This window comes from Acomys russatus, chromosome 7 (genome assembly GCF_903995435.1).
Source record: "Acomys russatus chromosome 7, mAcoRus1.1, whole genome shotgun sequence".
In the NCBI taxonomy this organism is placed as follows: Eukaryota; Metazoa; Chordata; class Mammalia; order Rodentia; family Muridae; genus Acomys; species Acomys russatus.
The window spans coordinates 30,629,348-30,645,832 of NC_067143.1; the positions used below are offsets into that span (position 1 = coordinate 30,629,348).

General features: G+C 39.7%; 1 protein-coding gene across 1 annotated transcript in view; it reads left to right on the top strand.

Annotated features, from left to right (window-relative positions):
- Akap13 (A-kinase anchoring protein 13) overlaps positions 1–16,485 on the top strand; it is a 283,527-nt gene that overhangs the window by 88,815 nt on the left and 178,227 nt on the right. The window contains exon 3 of the mRNA XM_051148733.1: positions 6,380–6,527. Coding sequence (XP_051004690.1) covers positions 6,380–6,527 — 148 coding nt within the window. The remainder of the gene's footprint in view (positions 1–6,379; positions 6,528–16,485) is intronic.

Consider the following 16,485-nt stretch of genomic DNA (forward strand, 5'->3'; position numbering starts at 1 on the left):
AAAGCTCATTAAAATGGCTTGTTATTCTCTAGGAAGAACTATTCTCCTAGTTGTTCCCAATGTCTTCTCCTCCCCAATATGCATATATGCTGGACACTAGGTACTTTATTGTACCTAGATATTGTAAACAAAAATGATATCACTCATTAAGAGAATTTCATGGAGCTTACATTCTGCTATGTAGTATTGGTTAAGTAATTGTCTCGTAAGTAGATGACTAGAAGTTTGTGGAATTTGAATTTATTTTTGGAATTTAAAATATTTGCAGAGAAGAGATTTGGTTTGTTAAACCTGAGATGCTTTTACATCAAAAGCTTTTTGTCTTTTGTTTGTTTGTTTGTTTGTTGTTGTTTCTCTGTGCAGCTGTGGCTGTCCAGGAACTTGCTCTGTAGACCAGGCTAGCTTAAAACTCACAGAGATCTACCTGCCTCTGCCTTCTGAAAGCTGGGTTTAAAGGTGGGAGCCACCACTGCCCTCTAAAACTTTTTGAGTGATTACATGAATGCTTTTCCTCTATTGAGGCCACATTTCCTAAGCCTCCTCAAACAGCACCACCAACTGGGACCATGTATTCAGTATCTGAGACTAATTGGGGCATCCCATTTACACCACCACAGTGACAGACCGGAGGACCAAATGTTGGTTGTTTTTGGAGCCTTTCAGATTTCTTGACTAGGTAAACTCCACATACAATGCTGGTGCTATTAAAAATGATTGTGGCCAATGCTTTGCTATAGGTGCATGCATGTGTGCTTGCTGTCAAGGTAACTGTATCTTAACTGGATCTTCTATGAAAATTCTTTACCTTTCTGCCTTTTTTATTTTTTTAAAATTTATTTATTATGTATACAGTGTTCTGCTTGCATGCCAGGAGAGGGCATTAGATCAATTATAGATGGTTGTGAACCACCATGTGTTTGCTGGGAATTGAATTCAGGACCTCTGGAAGAACAGTCAATGCTCTTAACCTCTGAGCCATCTCCTCAGCCCCCACCTTTCTGCCTTTTATTGAGCAGTTGGGAGCAATTTGTTGCTTCTAATGGTGGGGGGGGACGCGTGGTTGGGGTGCATTCCTAATATGGTTATTGTTAGTTGTCAACTTGGTAGAATTTAGAATCACTTAGTCTTACCTATGGGGATCATCTTGATTACATTAATTATGGTGGCAAGGACAGCCCACTGTGGGTGGCAGCATTCTGTGTCTTAGGAGAAAGTGAGCTGAGTAATAGCATGTAGACATTCATTTGCTTTCTGTTGATGGTGTGTAACCTGCTGCTTTAAGCTCCTGTCTTTGTAACTTCTTTCCCATGATGGTCTGTAACCTTAACTGTGAACATCAACAACATCATCATCATCATCATCATCATCATCATCATCATCATAATCCTTTTCTCCCTTAGGCTGCTTTTATCAGATTTTGTTTTGTTTTTAGAGACAAGGTTTCTCTGTGTAGCCACCATAGCTGCTATGGAACTTGCTCTGTAGACCAGGCTGGATGCAAACTCAGAGATCCACCTGCCTCTGTCTCCCAAATACTGGGATTAATGGCATGAGCCACCACACCCTTTTTTAAAACAGTTTTTATCTCAATCGTAAGGTAACTTTTGCAGTGCTACTAATAAAGTAGATGTTCTGAATAAGTAAGTTCAGGATGTGGGCAAGTGACACCACCATTTAGAATGCTTTATTTTTGTAGTCCTTTTATTAAAAGCCCATTTTTATGAACAATTAAGCAGTTCTTTGTTAACATTTTAAAATCATTATACGTTTTTATTTGAGGATCATCTATGCTTATAAGATAGTGCTTAAGATAGGCTTTCTTTCTCATTAGTTATTGTGTCATCTATCAATAAAACCAATCATGACACTAAAAATGATCAAGCTCAAGGATCTACTTCTCATTAATGAAGAAGGGAAAATTTTTGTCTTTGTAAGGACAGCACTGTGTTTCTTAAGCTGATGTTGCAGGAGACTGATGGCATAGATACAATCCTTTCCTGTCATTGGGTCAGACTGAAATAATAATTGAGAGTACCTTGTACATTATTTTTGTTGTTAAGTTCATCTGTGTAGTTAGTAATGTGACAGACTTACTAACTGTGCAGCCAGACTGATTTTAATTTGAGTTTTCTGTGGGTTGGGCCTAGTTTTGAACAACTGAGTAATCAATCAGTCCTTCTCTTACAGAGAATACGGACCGAGTAACATAAGTTAATAGAAATGAGATATGATATTGATTTTCATTCAGAATTTTAGACTCACCAAGATAGGAAAGATGTTTTCTTCAAATTTGCTGAATACAAATAGCCAAATCACTATGAATGTAACATTTATATAATTCTTGATTGTTTCGTGGCTCTTCCTGCTGTATGTAGTTTATTTATGTGTAATATAAATCCATATGTAGAGAAAATATAATAAACTTAAAAAAAAAAGAAGTGAATGGATGAAGAAGATTACATGTATACAGAATGGAATGCTATTCAGACTCATTCACCAAAAACCCAACACTGAAGGTCCCCTGGGGCCAGATCTGCCCATCATAATGTTCTACTTGTAAGTTTCTTTGACCCTCTGGATCCTTCTGTTTCTGCATTCTCCCTTGCTTCTCTCACCTAGAGTCCCAATAGGAAGTCTTCCCCTCTGTCCCACTTTCCTGGTAAGTGAAGACTTTTCATGGGACATGCTCCTTGGGCTAGTGTCCAGATATAGATCAGTATATACCATTTGAGTCTTTCTGCTTCTGGGTTAACTCACTCATTATGATCATTTCTAGTTCAATCTATTTGTCCACAAATTTCGGGAATTCCTTGAGTAGTATTCCTGAGTAGTATTCCATGGTGTAAATGTACCACAGTTTCTTTATCCATTCTTCTACTGAGGGACACTTAGGCTGTTTCCAGGTCCTGGCTGTTATGAACGTCCCCTGGATGGGGAGGCCTGGCAGCACTCAGAAGAAGGATAGCAGGCTACCAAGAAGAGACTTGATACCCTATGAGCATATACAGGGGAAGGAGGGCCCCCTCAGTCACAGTCATAGGGGAGGGGAATAAGGGGAAAATGGGAGGGAGGGAGGAATGGGAGGATACAAAGGATGGGCTAACAATTGAGATGTACTATGAATAAATTAATAAAGAACATAGAGATATGAAGCAACTCTGCTTACACCAGAGAGAGAGAGAGAGAGAGAGAGAGAGAGAGAGAGAGAGAGAGAGAGAGAAACTAAGGACCAACAAACGAGTGGAATAAGGCAAGCAAAACCAGAAAGCAACATGTCATGTCAGGCACACCCAGAATACAAAATCGATAAAATGGAGCTGAGAATAGAGTGATGCTTCCCAGAGGCTTGCATAGCGGGAGAGTCGTGGAAATTGCCAGTCATAGATACATGACAGTGAGACTGATTTCAAACATCAGAATAGGTGACTACATAGACAGAAAGTAAGCAAGTGATTTCCTGGAGCCAAAGGCAGAAGTAGATAGATGTCCAAGGAAGAAATGGGAATGGGGCTGCTTAACTGTGGACTGATGAAAATGTTCTCGCGTTGACTCGTGCAATAGCAGTACAACTCTACACAAAACAAGTACACAGCATTGTAACTTCCTTTTCAAGATTGCTTCTCACTGAGCCATTATATTGTTCTGACTTCAAATTCATTGGTGATCCTCCAGTCTGAGTTTAAATTATATACTTTAAACAAACAAACAAAAAAATCTTAGGAGAGCTGCAGCTCTCCTCCAACCCCACTTGTTCATTCTTTTTTTGGGGGGGGCACGGTTTCTTCTGTGTAACACTGAGGGTTCTGGACTCCCTTTGTAGACCAGGCTGGCCTCGAACTCCCAGCAATCCACCTGCCTCTGCCTCTGAGTGCTGGGATTAAAGGCTTGCACTGCCCCACTACCACCACCACTGCCTGGCCACACTTGTTTATTCTTTCAGAGTCATCTCCAGTAACAATAGGTAGCTGGTGAACCACCATAAAATAGGGGTCATTTGCATCTGTGAAGTGTGGAGTTTGTTTGCTCTCTGTGACTATTATAGGGAACCAGCCACTTTTAGTTGCAAGTGACTTTGGAATTCAGCTTTTGAGTAGCCTTGGGGTGAATAAGGCTCTGTATCCTTCTCTTGAGTATAAGGTTATGCAACTTAGCTTTAGAAAAAAATTAAAGGTATGAAAGCAACTCAGCACTTATTTTGTCTTTGGAGTGAGAAAAGAGGTCGGTATTAAAAGCTTTGTTAAAAGGATTCCACTTGCAGCCAGGCATGGTGGCACATGCCTATAATCCCAGCACAGTCAGATGAGTTTCTGAGTTAGAGGACAGCCTGGTCTACAAAATGAGTCCAGGACAGCCAAGGCTACACCGAGAAACCCTAAAAAGAAACCTAAAAGGGGGTGGGGGGAGGTATGTCAACAATCTCTTACCCTCACTGAAAGGAAGCCTCAAATGTAACCAGTATGGGCACAGACGGTACCTCCTCAAGAAAACTCCTTGGGCGGAGAGAAATCCTTGGTTCTGAAAAGGATTCATTCTTAGAATTCAAGTTTAGATATCTAAGTGAACAAACTTAAATTAGAAATCCAAGTAGAATTCCTCTCTTGTACAGGTGTAGGTGGTAAGTAAAAGTGGCTGTTTAAGTGTGTGAATTAATGGGCACAGCTGGGCTCTAGTGTAGCTTTACTTACGATGCAGACAGAAATTAACAAAGCAAGCAGGAAGCAGGTGTGGTCCAGGGGTCTTAGTTTTCCAACACATAAAGAAAAGGATGAAACTTTTGTGGTTTTATTTATAGGATATGAGGGGACTTAGGTACTTACAGAAAATGGACTGTTTTCATTGAGCCTCAGATGTTTAAATTGGTTGAATCATTCTAAAGAATGGCATTTCACTGGCTTAAGCCTTTTAAAATCATTTCCAAGAGAAAGACATGTGCATAAGACCAAAATACAGTTTGGAGTTGTGATCAAAGCTAATGATAATTCTTCACCTGGCTGTGATATCTCTTGTGTTAGGGTGCTTTGGAGTGCTCCAGTTATAGGCAAGTAAGTTATGGCTTTTTTGGAGTTACGGTTCATCCTGATTTATATGTTACATTTGGTGAACTTGAGCACTGGGAATAAAATAAAAGTGACGTTTATGTTCCAGGAAGTACTTTGAACTTAGTCGACAAAATCAATGTACTGTTAACATTTATTAAACTTATCTTAGTTTTGATGATATAAGTTTGGGTTTTCAATGTATAGCAAAATGCTGCCTTCTGTCTTACTGATTCTAGGTTTAATAATGTGGCCACAGGGTGGCATGATTCCCTTACATACCTTATTGTTTGTAAAATGGAAAAGACAAAGATAAATTAATTGATAACTCTTTCCCTAATTTTTTATGTTAAAATGATCAGGTTTTACTAAATTATTTTTTCTATACTTCATTATTCAGATTTGCAGAATAGTACATCTCTTAGTCAGTACCCTAAACTTTGATGTGTTAGTTTTTTCCTGTTGTTCTTGTTGTTAGTTTATGGTTATAAGAGAAGTTATCTTTATAATTGAGCAGAATGATAATTAGGATTGTATTTCACAGAGTATATTTAACTATGAGCTTTAGCTTATTTTTTTTTAAGTCAGCTTATAAAAACTGATAGAAGAGTATTTGAAACTGATAGATAAAGATCTTTTTCATCATTAGTGATTGCAAAGGTGTTTGCAAAGTTACTGGCTTGATACTTATTATAATAATGATTATGGCCATATAACATATCTGGTATAGAGCTGGGTGTGGTCATGCCCACCTATGGTTCCAGTACTAGTGGAGGTAGAGGCAGGCTGATCTCTGTAAGTTCCAGGCCAGCGTGGCCTACAAAGCAAGTCCAGGATAGCCAAGGCTACATAGAGAAAACCCTGTCTTGAAAAACAAAACAAAACAAAAACGTAGGAAGTTTATTGGAGAGGAGTCAGAGCCTGAGTGAGCCATGAGGACAGAAAGAAAGACTGAGAGACAAAGGCTAAGAAAGACCAAGAGACAGCGAGAAAGAGAGTGAAAGAGCTGGGGAAGTTGGCAGGGGTGGGGTTGGGGTTCCCTTATATCCTGTGCACCTGGGCCACCTGTCAGGTTCCTGAAGGCTCTGAGGGTAGGCCAGTTGAATCGCCTGCATACCAACAATACTTACTTGATTCTAAAGTTATTAATGGAAGGATAAATAAAGGAGAACAGGGATGTAAGTTTAAAGGGTGGAATTTGAATGCAATTACCATCTCAAGGCACATCTATGTCCTCACCTTTGTTGGGAAGTGGATAGACTTGGTAGTAATTCATGAGATATAGAAGCTAGCAGGCTCTCAAAAGGATCCCTATTAATGCATACTTGGGAACTCTTTTCCAGGGCGATTGTGTTGTTACAGTACTGCTTGCTGAAGAGGACAAAATTGAAGATGATGCTGTTTTTTACTTGATATTTTCCGGTTCTACCCTCTATCACTGCACAAGTACCCGGAAAGTCAGTTCTGATACATTGGAGACAATTGCTCCTGGTAAGTATCTGAATGGAATCTTTTCTAGCCTTTATTAGTTATTTATTATTTTGTTTTTTATTTTGAGGCAGGGTTTAGCTGTGAATAGCCAAGGCTGGCTCTGAAGCTGTCTCCTGCCTCAGCCTTCCCAATGCTGAGATTGTAGGCCTATACCAATATACTAGGGTTCTTTACTCTTAGTGGATTCCCCCCTCCCCGCCCACCCCCACATTTGATTTGTGTAGAGTAATAGAAGAAGCAACACTGGGTTTTAACCTAACAGCTGTTGTTAGATTTTTAAGTATATTGATAATGCTTTGTTTGTTCCACACACATCTGGACCTAACAAGAAATAAATGCAATAAAGTGATGCTGTAAATTGAGGGATAACAGGATCAGCAAAACAAACCAACCGAACAAACAGACACTAATTTATTGGATATTTAGAGTTGGAGAAAATTGAAAGCTACATGTAAGGTATACACTCTTACGTGGTTATCATGATGAAACCTCAGATTCCATTCTGAATTTCATAGTGATAAAAAGGTAAAACCTAATTAGTAATATATCCCTTGAGTCTGGGGTGCAAAAACTTACAATGTCTTTGCTAAGCCTGAGATTTGCAAAAGAAAAACCAATTTCACCACTTTATTAAATATTAAATGCTGGCCAGGTAGATGGACTCTGACCAGCCCACTCCCTGAAATTCCCAGCTGACTGGCACCAGATGTGTGATGTAGGGCTTTTTATGGGGGGGGGGGGCAAAAACATTCATTCAGCCAACATTTTCCCCATGTGGCTTTTTTGTTGTTTTCTAAGAACTCCCAGCACTTTAGGAAGTTACCTGCCTTGGGCAGGAGGGACTTACAGGTTAATTTTGGGTCTTAATATCTTTTTCATAAAGTCAATGCTTCAGAATTACAAGCTATAGAACACTGTGTAATGCAAGGTAACTTATTACTGCACTTGTAAATTTAAACAAAAATTTAAAAATCAATTGCAAGTCATCAAAGCATTGTTATTGAATAATAAAGTCACAGCTGTCTCTTGGCCTGTCCAATATCTGAAGAGGCATTGATCTGTGTTTTGGGCTGAGTTTTTTCTTAGTCAGTCTTCCTTTACAGTTAACAGTTGGTCCAGTGTTTACTAGAATTCAGAAAAGCACACTTTGACTAATACTTCAAATGATGTCAACAGTTTCATTATTTCTGATTAGAGAATAAAATGGATGTGGCTTATATGCCAGCTTGTTCTAGTTTTCTCCTTTGTTGGTAGAGGTGGTGTTAAAACTGTTACTTTATGAAGTACTGTGGGTATTGGATCTTACTGTGCCAGATAAGTCTGCCAGTTTTTTTTTATTCTTGTGCGATTTCCTATAAATTGGCTTAATGTGCAATACCCATGAAATTATGAAAATTATGTCCTGCAGAGAGCTTAGATTATAGCAGTTTGTTTTATTTTTACCTACTTTTGAGATTTATTAATATTCCAGACAGTTTTTAGAAATGTATTTCCCAAGAATAAAAAGGTGGCTAGGAGAGATAGTAAGCTCTTTTCTAAAAAGTAATATATTAGATATTTTCTTTTGTAACTCAAGCCTCCAGCCATCTTGTTTCCTGTGAATGTGTATCATATCAGGAAACTGATCGGGAACTTGAGATCTGTTCTCTAGCAGGTATCATTGAGTATTCCATTGCTTAACTCATTGTGTGTTGGTGAAGGGACAAGGGGTTCTCTCATGAGGAATCACTCCCTAGCTAGACTCCTACCAGGAAATGAGATGAGTTTTATGGATTCATTTCTTCTTAATATTCCCCCTCTCTCCCTACCTCTCTCCCTCTTTCCCTCTCTCCCTCCCATGGGCACCCCAGCAACACCCTCTGTGGGTGTCCATTTGTGTTCATTGATTCCTGAATACTGTTGCCTTAGTGATCTAATCCAACTAGAATTAGCATTGCATTCTGCTATTATTTTTGTCATTCTTGACCCATTCATTCACTTGTAGCCCAGAATACTTGATTTCTTCTATTCCCTTTTCTATTTATCAGCTTTTCTCCTACCTAAATCTTAGATTCTCTATCTTGTTTACTGATTCAACCTTCCTCTCCTCAGTAGCTTCATTATTCCTCCACTCACCTAAATTTATTAAGCTTTCTGCCCAATTATGGCAGACTTTGGAGGGATTCTTGTGTACTCATGGAAGTCTAGGAAGGACCGTGGCACCACTTTAGCATGTGAATCTTTGTTGTACTGTGGATGGTGTGTGAGAAACTGGTGGAGGGTCCCATCTGGATCCTTCTGCTCTGGTCATCATGTTTGAGACTTTTTGTTTACTGGCTGCTTTCATCTAGTTCAGTATTTTGTAATGGAGTAATAAAGATTAATATTCAAGGCTGTGGGATGGGTGCAGAACCCACAGAACTTTAATATTTTGTTCATATCATGGACTTAACTTTGTAACCCAGGATCAGACTGGCTTCAGTCTGCTTTTGTGGCCATCTTAGGCTTGTGCTTTCCCTTCCCTTGGGTACTTTCTCTGCATGCCTCTTGTAAAAGCACTGTGATACCTCTGCACCCTGTACTCCCTGGCCTTGCTTTACATTTATCTGTTCTCTCAGCTTCTCATATACTATGTGCGTGTTTCTCCCACTTCCCCGTTTTTATTAGCTTCATGAGGGCACAGTTTTGTTTTCACTGGCATCTACTAAGTTGGCTTTTCTACTAATCCCTGCTACTTGATAGACAGTGTTGCATCTAGTTCTCAGAAGCAGACATTCTAGAAAGGTGCCTGTGCTACCCTCTTCTTCCCCTTCCCTTTTTAGGGAAATGCAAAAGGAGTTTATGACTTCTTGAGTTGAATTCTTAGCTTGTCACCATAGTCTCTGTTCTCTTTCTAGAGGTGACTTTGATGGTTTCAGTGTGTCAGTCATTGGTAAGTACAGCTTCTGATTTCCTGTCTGCTTAGGGCCAGTGTCAGGCTAATCAAGATATATTCTCTTTCATTCTCTCTCCCGCTGCCTCTCTCTCTCACCCTCCCTCCTTCCGCCCCCCTCTCCCTCACTCGCTTTCTCTCACTCTCTCTCTCACACACATGATTTCTCTGTGTAGCCTTGGCTGTCCTCCAGTGCACAGAGATCTGCCTGCTTCCACCTCCCTGAGTGCTGGGATTACAGGCATGCACCCCTATGCCCAGCTCTAATCAAGACTCTTGATGGAAAGTCTATACAGTGCTCTGGCATTGCAGTTACCTGATAAACAGTCGCTCTCCTTTTGGTAGCAGGTGTTCCCTGATAGAGATGTCTCTGTGCCTTTCTGCTTAACTGGGAACAAGCCCTGCCATTTCCAGTCATGTGAGCTCTAAGAAGAAAAAGCTTTGTGCCTTGTTCTTCTTTTTAATGTCATGCTTTATTCAGATTGCTGGCCTTTTTTTTTTTTTTAAAGTTATCTGTATGGTTCATTGTCTGAGTTTTGTTACATTTTTGTTCTTAGTAAAACCAGATGACTGATTGACCTTCAGAAAGCAGCTAAATTGTAACCTTTTATAAAGTATTTCCTGCAAATAGGTTGGAAAAGGAAACATTTCTAAATTACAGAAAAAAGTTTCACATCATGTAATACAGTTATAAGCATCCTATTTTTCTAATGTCTGTCCTTTGGAGGGAAGAGATATTTTGAAAGGATCCCATTGTTTACAGTTTGTGCTATCTTTGAGTGCTGAGATTACATGGATGAGCCTCATGACTGGCCTCTTTGCTCCTTTCTATGTGTGTGTTTTGGCTAAGAGTCTATAAAGCAGGAGGATCAGGGGTCTCAAACCATCCTTAGCCACGTGACAAGTTTGAGAATGATCCGGGCTGCGTGAGACTGTATCAAAAATATATAATGAAATGTTACATTCAAAATTACTTGGAGGGCTAGAGAGGTGTGAGCAGGTAAAAAATGCTTGCTATGCAAGTCTGAAAGTCTGACACTTGGAGCTTGATCTCTGGAATGCAGGATGGAAGGTGAGCGGAGAGCCCTGACTCCCAGATGTAGTTTTCTGACCTCCATGCGCGTCCTTGAACTCTTCTCCTCTAATAATAATAAATGAAACAAAATGGAAGACCTTTAAGGTGGCTGGTTATAGAATATAATTTCAATTTTATTGAACCAATTATTTCAAAAGTATTCTTAGGATATGCAATACAGTTTTGGGGCTTCACTTTTAGTCAGTTTAGACAAAGCAAATAATGATGTCATCACTTACAAAGGGAATGGGATTTGGTATGCTTTCTACACTCTTGTACAGAAAGGCTTTGGTATAGGTTATTTATAAAATGAATCCTTTTTATCTATTAATACATCTCTCGAGTCCATGGCAAAGGCTTTTGTTTAGCAGTAAAATTACAAACTTTCACTTATGTCAAATTAGACTCAACACTTAAGTGTTTTTCCTTTGTTTCATACTTACCAAGGTCAGTTGACCATATAAGGTAGTTTCATTATGAAAAGAAAAAAAAACTATTGCATTTACAAGTCCCTTAGTGAAAACTTGGGGCTTAGACCTTCAAGGAAGTCCTATGCTTGTGTCACCGTGTATTTTTTTCATTCTTTGTGAGCCAGGGCATTCTTTAGCAGCAGAGATTGATTATCAGTCAAGAGTATTTTGAAAGGAGTTATGAGCTTTTAATTTGCTCAGGCAAAAGAATTCTTATAATGGCCCTACTAGTAAAGTTATCAGTTATTATTTTTACCTGAACACTTTATGATAGTCTGTGTAATGTAAGTATAAGGTTACTTCTTGACAGTGTTGAGTTCATCTGTTTGATTTAGAAAAATTAGCTAATGCAGTATATATAATGTTACACTGTAAAAGCAAACTAAGAAGTAGTTGTTGAAGGGAGGAAACAGTGCCCAGATCTGTTGTCCATACTCCTGGTGATAATATTATAAAAATTTTTTTATATGTTTTATCGCCTTGGACCTGTGTACACAATATTGTAGTCCCAGGATATGATCCTGTAATCCCAACAGGAATGATACAGTTTAGGAGTATAAATTGGATCGTGTGTGTGTGTGTGTGTGTGTGTGTGTGTGTGTGTGTAATTCTTTTTTTTTTTTTTTAATGTATTTATTATTTATACAGTTCTGCCTGCATGTATGCCTGCAGGCCAGAAGAGGGCACCAGATCTCATTATAGATGGTTATGAGCTACCATGTAGTTGCTGGAAATTGAACTCAAGACCTTTTGGAAGAACAGCCAGAGCTCTTACCCTCCGAGCATTCTCTTCAGCCCAAATATGTTTTGATGTGTCGGTGTTTTGTTCTGTTTTTCAAGAAAAGGTTTTTCTGTATAGTCTTGGCTGTCCTGGTCTCACTTTATAGACCAGGCTGGCCTCGAACTCACAGAACTCCACCTGCCTCTGCCTCCCAGTGTGCTGGGATCAAAGACGTGCACCACCATGCCCTGTCAGAAATTATTATTCTTTCCATACAAAATATATGTACACATAAACAAGTCTATTGCATTATCAGTGAGATTCACATTTTATGAGGTAGAGGTTGAATGGGGAAAAGCTAAAATGGCTTCTGGGAATAATGATAATAGGAAAAGGGGTTGAAAAGCACTGCCTTAGAGGTTTAGGCTAGAATACAGGAAGTCACATTTTTAGACTTCAGTAGCCTGCATTTTCATAGTGCACACAATGGGGTTCTGGGCTTGCTGTTGTGTTTTTTTTAGTTTTTTGTTTCTGTTTTTCCTCTCTCTGTTTGAAGCATTCTTCTACATATTTAGACATTCTATACACACGTCAGAGTTGTTTATCTGCCATTAGTCCGCATGCTCAAGTAGTGTGAAAGTGCATACTTCTTTATGTAATCCTATTTTGGGGGGCAGAGGACAGTCTGCAAGCTGAGCATTTCACTTTTTTATCCCAAAGGAAGAAAACCACTCCATGTTCTTAAATATTTGATAAACTGAGTAGTAAATCTAGTTTATATCCCACTGCTGACTATTATCGTCTATCCTTTCTTTCTGTGTGGGATTGGCCTGGGTTGGTTCAGCAAGTACTTTAAGGATTCCTTTTTAGATTGCTGATAAAAACAAAGGCCTGATTGTTTTAGTCTTGGAAGAGATGGCCTGGGTGGGATGTGTTCCATTTTTAGCTTAACAGGAAATGAAGTAATTTTTGGGTCATACTTTAGTACTGTTGTTTATCTGTAGCAGTTTCTGTTTCCATGGTTGCAGATGCTGTAGACAGTGATAAAAAGCTTGCAGGGAAAGAGCCCTGCAGGAAAGTTCTCCTTACCTCAGGCACACATACTTCTGACCCACAGGGCCTAGAATGTAATGTGTTTAAGAGGACTATTAACCCTAAATAACTTGTTTCTTACCTGGGTGCTTCCTATGTTTTTGTTCAGTCTTGTCTCCCTTCATTTTCTCGGTTCTATACTGCTAAAGGCATCCATTTGTCCTGTAGCCTGGCTAGTGAAACTCTTTGTAATGTTTCAGAGATCTGTTTTTCTGTGTGTTACTTTCTGTTGTCTGTTTGCCATGCACTTTGTATATAGCCTTCTGATATTTTCAACAGTTTATAAGGTTGATGGTATCACTTTATGGTCAGAGAAAGCCTTCAAGGCTGAGTGAGTGTTAGGATAGCCACGCCCATCTTCAGGAAAATGTGGAATCCAAATCTAGTGTATCGTTTAGTACACCCTATAGTTTACTTGGTGGGGGGGGGGAGCGTAACAGCAATCATGCCTCATAAGTTATCTTCTACTTCTGCTGAAAACAAATTAAACTGGATAGGAGGCTAAGATACACTTAAAGTTGGGACTTTCTCCCCTTAGCAGTTTTTGAGATTTCTTGTTCTTTGCTTGCTTTTTCTTTCTGAATCCTATAGGATAGCTTCTTTTAGAAATTGACTAAAATTTCAGCACCTTTTCCTTCAAAACAAAGCAAAACAACAAAAAAAAAAACCCACTCTGATTCTGTTCCTCTTGTTACCAGGAAATTGAGTGGAAACAAAAACACCATGGAAACTAGCTGAAAAAAAGTTTACTACTACTTCCCTCCTACTTCAGTTTTTATTGTATCAAATTTGATATAATTTTCCCATCCTGCTTTTGTAGTGTCGCAGTAGGACTAAGGCCGACATAAGACCAATACTCCTCCTTCCCCAATAGTCATTTGTCTGGAGCCTGTTTGCAGTAGTAAGCAATATGTCTACCTCTACACTGATATCAGTTCTATTCCTAGATCTGTTTCACAAAGCTTCTAGTTTTAAAAATGCTGACCCTTTCTATTCCTCATGTTTTTGTTTTGGTTTGGTTTGGGTTTTTGAGACAGGGTTTCTCTGTTTAGCTTTGGCTGTCCTAGACTTGCTTTCTAGACCAGGCTGGCCTCAAACTCACAGAGATCCACCTGCCTCTGCCTCCCGAGTGCTGGGATTAAAGGCGTGCACCACCATGCCCGGCTCATTCCTCATGTTTTATTTGAAGAGCTACAGGGATTAAAAACTAATCTTGAGCCTGTTAGTGATACTCTGCCAATCTTTTGTGTTTTGACCACACAGTAAGTAAGGCAGGTACTTTGTTATTATTATTATTTTTTAGAGTGTTTTGTTTTATGTATGTGATCTTTTTGCCTATATGTGTACCACTTGTGTGCCTATGGAGATGTCTTAGTTAATTTTCAGTTGCTATGACAGAGGACAATGACTAAGACCAACTTAGAGAAGAGTTTATTTGGGGCTTGTGCTTTTGGAGGCTGAGTCTGTGATTGTCATGGAGGGGAGCATGGTAACAGGCAGGTGTTGAAGCAGTAGCAGAGAGAGCTGACTGGGAAGGGTGTGAGATTGTGAAACCTCAACGCGTGACCCCAGTAACACACCTCCTCCAATATGACCTCATTTCCTGATCCTTCCCAAATAGTTGTACCAACTGAGGACCAGTCATATGAGCCTGTAGGGACCATTCTTACACAAACTACAACATTCCACTTTCTGGCTCTCTATATGCTTGTGACAATATCATAAAGCAAAATGCATTTAGTCCAACTTGAAAAGTCTACATACATAGTCTTTCAGTTTAAACACACACACACACACACACACACACACACACACACACACACACACACACACACACACACACACTACACCACACCACCACCACCACCACCATTCCAAAAGAGAATGGTGGCATAGTGAGGAAAAACTGGACCAAAGCAGGGCTGAAACTTTGTAGGGCACACATTTAATCTGTGGTTTAGTGTCTGATATCAAAGGGCTTAGATGGCTATACCCTTCCAGCTTTGTGGACTGCAATACACATTTCTCTCTCTTGGGCTGGTTCTGCTTCCTGTATGCAACTTTTCCAGGCAGACATCCTGTGGCTCTGGTACCTCTAACATCCTGGGGTCTCTAATGTAGTCCAGGCTTCATTTTCACAGTCGTATACATTGGTCTCTCAGGGCCTCCATACAGGGCCTGCCTGCAAGATTCCTGGTCTGAGGGGGCTCTCCTTAATGGTGGAAGAACATTCTACAGCCCTTTTACTCCTGTATCCTTGACTCTAAAGCTTTAGCCACATGGCCATGTTAGTTTGTGTGCTTGGGTTGGAGCCTCTTCCAGTTATATTTGTTGTTGATGTTTAGGAACAGGCAATTCCTCATTCCCTTTCACTTTTCAAGTTGAAGCTTAGCCGGGCTTCAGTTGTTCTTCCCGTATACCACTCCCTTTATTCCAGCTTACATCCCTGCCATGTCTCTTTCATCATAAGCCTTGGTTTTAACATTTCATTTCCTGGTGCTCTTTTTCTCCTCAGAATGAATATTTTGTATTTCTTTTTTCCTCATTTTCATTGTAGACCTGAGGTAGAGGTTACTGAGATCACACAACAGAGTCAGTATTAGGCTGTCTTGAAATCTCTTCTGCTAATGAAATTAGCCCAAAATTCTTGGATTTTAGCCTTCGCCAGATTCTACGACAAGGGCAAAATGTAGTTACATTCTTTGCCAAGATCTCACAAGAATAGTCTCTAGACTACTTGTTAGTATATTTCTCCTCTGAAACCTCTTGACCTTGACCTTCATAGATTAGCATTGCACTTAATACTCTTGCCTTTCAGGCTCTTACTAGAATGGCCTGTTAAACCCTGCTTAGCCCTTTCTAGTTCAGAGTCCCAAACTTTTGCACATTGCTCCAGAAAACAGCACAGTCAGGCCTCTCACAGCAATAGCCTACTCCCTGCTACGTCTTAATTGCTATGATATGACACCATGACCAAAACAACTTATAGAAGAGTTTATTGGGTGCTTAGAGTTTCAGAAAATGAGTCCATTTCACAGCATCGCAGGGAGCATGGCATCAGGCAGGTAGGCATGATACTGATGCAGTTGCTTAGAGCTCACATTTGATCCACAAGCAGGGGAGCGGGGCGGGGGTTTTCATTGGGAATGATGTGATCTTTTTTGAAACTTCAAAGCCTAACCCCAGTGGCATACCTTCTCCATTAAAGTCACACTTCCTACTGCTCTTCAGTTCCACCAACTGGGGACCAAGGATTCAAATAGATAAGCCTGTGGGGGTCATTGTCACTCACACTACCACAGGAGGTCAGAAGAGTTTGTTGGATCTTCCAGAACTAGAGTTGTGAGTCTCTTTGTGGGTGCTGGGTACTAAACCTGGGCCTTCTTCAAGCTGGAGCTTTTTTTAAACCTCCGAGCCAATCTGCAACCGAACCCCTTATTCTTGATCTGTAATTTTTCTAATTGACAAAACTTATCCAAAAAACTCCCTTTCCACCTTTAACCTATTTAGTTTGTTGTTTTAGAACTAAGCCTATAATTATACTGAACAGTTTTTAAATTTATGGCATATTTTACTTAATGCTGATTAATAATTTATTCTTCAGATTGTGAATTTATGTGTGAAAAAGAAGTAGATAACTATCCTAGACAACATGCCTGGACCTAACATGGCTGTAAACTGAGAACTGT